Here is an 8,081-nt window from a genome sequence, read left to right as displayed (position 1 = left end):
ATCATTTTTTTATAAAGGAGATCCTGTATGAACTGAGAGGGATTACAATTATGAATATAAATACTAACAAACAAATATTTATTATTATATTTATAAATTATGTATCAAAATACAATTTATTACTGTTATATGTATTATTTATCTTAAATGTACCTGCACTCCAGTGGCATTTCTGTACTGCAGTCCATCATTCATATGTATGTAATGTATAATTTCTTTCAGTATAATTGATTAGTTTAATTTATTTAAAAGATAGTTATTCAATGAATTATATAGAAAAGTAGAATTTATTACTGAGTATAATAATTCATAAAGTATTCATTTTATAAATTATGAAGGAAAATATATAGTATAGTAGTAGTAGTATAGTAGTAGTACAATAGGAGTACAATAAAAATGTACACAAAATGTATTTAAAAATATATTATGTAAAAATATTTAATTTGAATTTTATTATTTTTTATTATATTTTTAAAAAATTACTATATTTTGACCATAATTTGATAAAAAATTAATAAATTGAAAACTAATTTCAAAATGTATGTACCAAATTCTAAGCTATTGCTGAATATAATTTAAAATCGTATAATCTAACATAATTTATTACAATATTTATTTTGTTAGTACATTTTTTTGGTTGAAACTTAAACCGGATGTGACGTTTCTGCTCGGCGCTCTCCTCTCTTGCCTGTCTTCTCGGAGACTCGTTGTTGGATTGTTGCGGTCTGTTTTCCTGTGTGTTGTCGCTGTTAGCTGCTACTGCTCGTCGTTGTCGGTGCCGTTTCTGCAAATATTAATCACCACACAACCGGTGGAAACATTCCCGCTCATCTGTGCTGGATTTATAAACACCGAGCCCGGCAGGAAACATGTCCACCGCCCTGGAGAGCTACATTAACCGTATCCTGCCGCCGCAAACTGGCTAACATGCTAACTACCATTCAGAATGAATGGATAAATGCTTGATAGCATAGCATACAAGCTAGGAGAGATATTTTGATTTAGTTATTTATTAACTTACAGCGGTGTGACTTTACATTTCAGCAGCGCCGGGTTGTAGTTAAAGAGTTATTTGTGTGTTAAAACACCGCATTTTGTTGTTTTTGTGCAAGTTTTTGACATTAATTTAACGTTTTGTCCAGAAAATGTTGTTTCTTTAACTGTGATTCAGGCACAGTGGCTATCGTCACCTCCGACGGCAGGATGATTGTGGTGAGTTTAAATATGTTTCTTGTTAATATTCATAGATTTAACAGTATAATTACCAGTATTACATTATTAATATTCTGCTGATTATCATAATAGATGAGTGTTTTTTCTTCAGCAAAACCTCCACAAAAAGTTTCTGGCTCCAGCTTAAATCGTGAGGATTTTTTGTTTCTTGTCAATGTAAATTGAATCAATATGTTTCTGTTTTCCCGCCAGTGATGTACATAATTTTATTTGAGCTTGTGTTGTGAGTTTTAGCATTTGTTTTCCACATTTTTTTTTTAATTTTTATTATAAATGAACACAATTCAAATCTGTGAGTTGTTCATCAGGTGTCCCCTGGTGAAATTTTTGATTCATTGTTTAGTCAATAAAATCTCAGAAAACTGTCAGAAATGTCCATATTTCTGTGTATGACAACTTGGGAAGAGAGAGATGTCACCTTGGGCTACTGGTTTTGTTTGCATAGTAATATAAGGTCCGTTTTTTTATATTGACCTTTTTTTAATGCTATATTTTTTGATGCAGAAGGACAAAACAAGAGTCTTTGGAACACCTCGTGAAAGAGGCATATGTTTTGTAAAACAGCCTTCTGGGTTTTTTTTTTTTTTTTTTTAAATGGAGGGATTTTACCTTGAGAAAAACAGATGCTGAGCTCTGTGACTGGACTCTAATGATGATATAGAAACAGCTGTCCTGCTGGTTGTCAGCTCAGGAAATTGTGGTGACAAGAACATCATTGACTTCAAAATGGTTCAGATTTTATATTTTATGTTTCATTATGTGGCAGATAAAACTAAACGCTTGGTCATACATCTGATATTTTTCTGTTATTTTTTCACTTTTACCTGATGTTTTGTGTGTGTGTGTGTGTGTGTGTGTGTGTGTGTGTGTTCAGGGCACGCTGAAGGGCTTCGATCAGACCATCAACCTGATCTTGGATGAGAGTCATGAGCGGGTGTTCAGCTCCAGCCAGGGGGTCGAGCAGGTGGTGCTGGGACTCTACATCGTCCGAGGAGACAACGTGTAAGTCAAACATGTCGATTAACACCTTCGTTAATAATCCGCTTTTATTTTGAAAACAATTAATATGAAATTTCATACAAAGATTCGTGGGTTTGCACAGAGCAGGCGTGTTAATGATGTTAAAGCTGTGGACTGAATTTAAGGTGGTATGTGAATGTGCCAGCAATTTAGTCTATTGTCATATTGTGACATTTGCATTTGTGGACTGATCTCAGAACTGATATTTAATCAATATCAAGATAGATCGATAGATCAGATTGAAATCTAATTTAATTGAAAAATAATATAATCTGTTAGCATGACATTTACATGTAAATGAAAAATTATATGATCAATGAATCCCATTTTAATAATGATCAGTGTATTGATTAGTACATGATCAGAGTTTTTGATTGGCGGCCGTGTCGTCATGTTTCAGGGCGGTGATTGGCGAGATCGACGAGGAGACAGACTCCACTCTGGACTTAGGAAACATCAGAGCCGAGCCGCTCAACTCTGTCGTCCACTGACCCTCTGACCTTCGACCCCCACTGTCCTGGTTGCTGTCTCCGTGGCAACATTGTGACTCGCGCTGTATCTGAAATCACTCCCTCACTCTCTCCTCTAATCATCTTCATTTTGTGTCGTCACTCAGCTTTTGAGTCACACAACTGTGACTATGCTGAGGGCTGCATTCAGGAACTGTCGGCAGAAAGTGATGCAATACTGTTTTTACCTTCCATCGTGTGGCGTTCAGGGCACTCTGTACATGACAAATTTACACTCAGATAAAACAGCAGAAGGCAGGAAACAGGGAGTGATTTAAGACACAGCATCATTGTGTGTATGAATGTTACAGGAGCCTGTTTAACACTGGATCAGCTGAGACCTCGATTCTGTAATATGGACTAAAACAGTTTAAAAATAAATAATTTATCCAGAAAACTGTCTGACCTTTTGTCAGTAACAGGCTCCTGTGGCGACGCCTTTCTGTTTGAATTTTTTATAAATAAAGAAGTGAATTGTTAAAGTTTTTTATGCTTTGAGTCTTTTTGTCAGACTGTGATTGTTTAATAAAGTTTCATTTCTCAGATTCTGACTACACCTCTGTTTACTTAATTGAAGCATCAGACTGAAAGGTTTCAGTCATGTTCGTTATGTTGATCAGCTGATGTAGTGCAGGATTTTTGAACTTGAATTGTGTTAATATGCAAAGTTAATTTGATCTCATCAATCAAAAAATGAAGGAAAGCAACAAGACAGCTCTGTAAGGATTAATTAAAATCAGAAGCATTTGAAAAAACATGATTTACTATAGTTATTTTTTTTATTTGTTTTAAAGAATTAAAAATAAAATAAACCAACGAAACAAAATACAAGGAAAAAACTGAAAGAAACATTAAAAACTAAAAAATTTGAATAATATCCTATATTGACGTAAATGTCTAGCTAATAGAAAAGGTGTGTTTAGTATGTATGTTTATATTATACACGTTAGGTAAATATACATCCCAAAGCGTTTCATTTTATTTTAGTATATATGTAAATATGAAAAATAAACGTTTTAAATTTAAAAAGAAATAGTAAAGAAAATAATATATAAAAATTAGAATTGCATTTTACTATGCGTATTTCATATATGATAATAAAAAATCATGAAAATGATATAAGGGATAAAAAAAAAAGATAAAAGCATCATAGTATAATAAGTCAAAAACATCATAATATAGAAAGGCATAAAAAGTAATAAGACTCAAAGTATGGTAAGGCATAAAAACATCGCAGTATAATAAGGCACAAAAAGTTATAAAAACATCATAGTAAAGTAAGGCATAAAAACGCCATAGTAAAGTAGGCCATAAAAGGTCATAAAAACGCCATATTATAATCAGGCATAAAAACGCCATAGTATAGTAAAGTATAAAAATGCGATAGTATAGTATAGCATAAAAATTACAAAAAAGGACATAGTATGGTGAGGCATAAAAAGTCATTAAAATGACAAAGTATAATAAGGCATAAAAAGTAAAAAAAAAAACAACATAATATATTTAGTCATAAAAAGTCATAAAAACACCATAGTATAATAGTATGGCATGGAAAGTAAAAAAACGAAATAGTATAATTAGTCATAAAAAGTCATAAAAACTCCATAGTATAGTATGGCATAAAAACTCCAAAAAAGTACATAGTATAGTAAGGCAAGAAAATGACACAGTATAGTAAGGCATAAAAAGTCATGAAAACGAGTGAGTATACTAAGGTATAAAAACGCCATAGTATAGCATGGCATGAAAACTCCAAAAAACAACATAGTATAGTAAGGCATAAAAAGTCATAAAAAAGTCATTGTATAGGAAGGCATAAAAACAACACAGTATAGTAAGGCATAAAGACTACATAGTATAGTAAGACAAAAAAACTCATAAAAATGTCATAGTATAGTATGGCATAAAAACTCAAAAAAACTCCACAGTATAGTATGGTGTATAAATTAAAAAAAACGACATAGTATAGTATGGCATAAAAATTCAACAAAACGACACAGTATATTATGGCATAAAAAGTCATAAAAAGTCATTGTATAGGAAGGCATAAAAACAACATAGTATAGTAAGGCATAAAAACTCCCAAAACGAACATAGTATAGTAATGCATAAAAAGTCATAAAAAGGACATAGTATAATCAGGCATAAAAACGCTGTAGGATAGTAAAGTATAAAAATGCGATAGTATAGTATAGCATAAAAATTACAAAAAAGAACATAGTATGGTAAGGCATAAAAAGTCATAAAAATGACATAGTAAAGTAAGGCATAAAAAGTAAAAAAAAAACAACAACAATATATTTAGTCATAAAAAAGTCATAAAAACTCCATAGTATAATATTATGGTATGAAAAGTAAAAAAAACGACATAGTATTGTTAGTCATAAAAAATCATAAAAATGACATAGTATAGTAAGGCATAAAAACTCCCAAAACGAACATAGTATAGTAATGCATAAAAAGTCATAAAAAGGACATAGTAAAGTAAGGCAAAAAAAGTAAAAAAAAAACAACAACAATATATTTAGTCATAAAAAGTCATAAAAATGACAGTATAGTAAGCCATAAAAACTCCATAGTATAATATTATGGTATGAAAAGTAAAAAAAACGACATAGTATTGTTAGTCATAAAAAATCATAAAAATGACATAGTATAGTAAGGCATAAAAACGACACAGTATAGTAAGGCATAAAAACTCAAAAAAAGGACATAGTAAAGTAAGGCATAAAAAGTCATAAAAATGACATAGTATAGTAAGGTATAAAAACGCGATAATATAGTATGGCATAAAAACTCCAAAAAACAACACAGTATAATAAGGCATAAAAACGATGTAGTATAGTAAGGCATAAAAAGTAATAAAAATGACAGAGTATAGTAAGGCATAAAAATGACATAGTATAATAAGGCATAAAAACTCAAAAAACAACATAGTATAGTATGGCATAAAAATGTCAAAAAACGAGATAGTATAGTAAGGCATAAAAAGCAATAAAAATGTCAGAGTATAGTAAGGCATAAAAAGCAATAAAAATGTCAGAGTATAGTAAGGCATAAAAAGCAATAAAAATGTCAGAGTATAGTAAGGCATAAAAAGCAATAAAAATGTCAGAGTATAGTAAGGCATAAAAAGCAATAAAAATGTCAGAGTATAGTAAGGCATAAAAAGGACATAGTATAGTAAGGCATAAAAATGACATAGTATAATAAGGCATAAAAACTCAAAAAAAGTGACATAGTATAATATGGCATAAAAATTCAACAAAACGACACAGTTTTGTAAGGCATAAAAAGGCATGAAAAAGTCATAGCATAGTAAGGCATAAAAAGTCATAAAAAAGTCATAGTATACTAAGGCATAAAAACAACATAGTATAGTAAGGCACAAAAAGTTATATAAATGACATAGTACAGTAAAGCACAAAAAGTCATAAAAAAGTCATATTATAGTAAGGCATAAAAACTCACAAAAATGTCATAGTATAGTATGGCATTAAAACTCAAAAAAAGTGACATAGTATAATATGGCATAAAAATTCAACAAAACGACACAGTTTTGTAAGGCATAAAAAGGCATGAAAAAGTCATAGCATAGTAAGGCATAAAAAGTCATAAAAAAGTCATAGTATACTAAGGCATAAAAACAACATAGTATAGTAAGGCATAAAAAGGACATAGTATAGTAAGGCACAAAAAGTCATATAAACAACATAGTACAGTAAAGCACAAAAAGTCACAAAAAAGTCATAGTATAGTATGGCATAAAAATTCCAAAAAACGACATAGTACAGTAAGACATAAAAAGTCATAAAAAAGTCATAGTACAGTATAGGATAAAAACTACATGGTATAGTAAGGCATAAAACCTCAAAAAAACGTCATAGTATAGTAAGGCATGAAAACTAAAAAAAACCTCATAGTATAGTATGGTGTAAAAACTCAAAAAAAGTCATAGTATAGTATGGTGTAAAAACTCAAAAAAACATCATAGTATAGTATGGTGTAAAAACAAAAAAAAAGTCATAGTATAGTAAGGCATAAAAAGTCATAAAAAAGTCATTGTATAGTAAGGCATAAAAACGACATAGTATAGTATGGCATAAAAAGTCATAAAAAAGTCATAGTACAGTAAGGCATAAAAACTCATAAAAATGTCATAGTATAGTAAGGCATGAAAACTAAAAAAAACTCCATAGTATAGTATGTTGTAAAACCTCAAAAAAACGTCATAGTATAGTATGGTGTAAAAACTCAAAAAAAGTCATAGTATAGTAAGGCATAAAAACGACATAGTATAGTAAGGCATAAAAACTCAAAAAAACGTCATAGTATAGTATGATGTAAAACCTCAAAAAAACGTCATAGTATAGTATGGTGTAAAAATTCCAAAAAACGACATAGTACAGTAAGGCATAAAAAGTTACAAAAAAGTCATAGTACAGTAAGGGATAAAAACTACATGGTATAGTAAGGCATAAAAACTCATAAAAATGTCATAGTATTGTAAGGCATAAAAACGACATAGTATAGTAAGGCATAAAAAGTCATAAAAAAGTCATAGTATAGTATGGCATAAAAATTCCAAAAAACGACATAGTACAGTAAGGCATAAAAAGTCATAAAAAAGTCATAGTACAGTAAGGGATAAAAACTACATGGTATAGTAAGGCATAAAAACTCATAAAAATGTCATAGTATAGTAAGGCATAAAAACTAAAAAAAACTCCATAGTATAGTATGGTATAAAAACTAAAAAAAACGTCATAGTATAGTATGGTGTAAAAACTCAAAAAAAGGTCATAGTATAATATGGTGTAAAAACTCAAAAAAAAGTCATAGTATAGTAAGGCATAAAAAGTCATAAAAAAGTCATTGTATAGTAAGGCATAAAAACTCATAAAAATGTCATAGTATAGTAAGGCATGAAAACTAAAAAAAACTCCATAGTATAGTATGTTGTAAAACCTCAAAAAAACGTCATAGTATAGTATGGTGTAAAAACTCAAAAAAAGTCATAGTATAGTAAGGCATAAAAACGACATAGTATAGTAAGGCATAAAAACTCAAAAAAACGTCATAGTATAGTATGATGTAAAACCTCAAAAAAACGTCATAGTATAGTATGGTGTAAAAATTCCAAAAAACGACATAGTACAGTAAGGCATAAAAAGTTACAAAAAAGTCATAGTACAGTAAGGCATAAAAACTCATAAAAATGTCATAGTATAGTAAGGCATGAAAACTAAAGAAAACTCCATAGTATAGTATGGTGTAAAACCTCAAAAAAACGTCATAGTATAGTATGGTGTAAAAACT

General features: G+C 30.0%; 1 protein-coding gene across 1 annotated transcript; it reads left to right on the top strand.

Moving 5' to 3' along the window:
- The first annotated feature begins 701 nt into the window (after positions 1-701).
- On the top strand, positions 702-3,247 carry lsm8 (LSM8 homolog, U6 small nuclear RNA associated). The gene is made up of 4 exons (XM_022749500.1): positions 702-900; positions 1,172-1,212; positions 2,108-2,235; positions 2,654-3,247. The coding sequence occupies exons 1-4, from the start codon at positions 870-872 to the stop codon at positions 2,742-2,744; spliced, it is 291 nt and encodes a 96-aa protein (XP_022605221.1). The 5' UTR covers positions 702-869; the 3' UTR covers positions 2,745-3,247.
- Positions 3,248-8,081: the final 4,834 nt, after the last annotated feature.

This window comes from Seriola dumerili, unplaced genomic scaffold (genome assembly GCF_002260705.1).
Source record: "Seriola dumerili isolate Sdu_G_001 unplaced genomic scaffold, Sdu_1.0 BDQW01000138.1, whole genome shotgun sequence".
Lineage (NCBI taxonomy): Eukaryota > Metazoa > Chordata > Actinopteri > Carangiformes > Carangidae > Seriola > Seriola dumerili.
The sequence above is the reverse complement of the archived record's forward strand: the minus strand, read 5'-3'. Positions and strand labels throughout refer to the sequence as shown.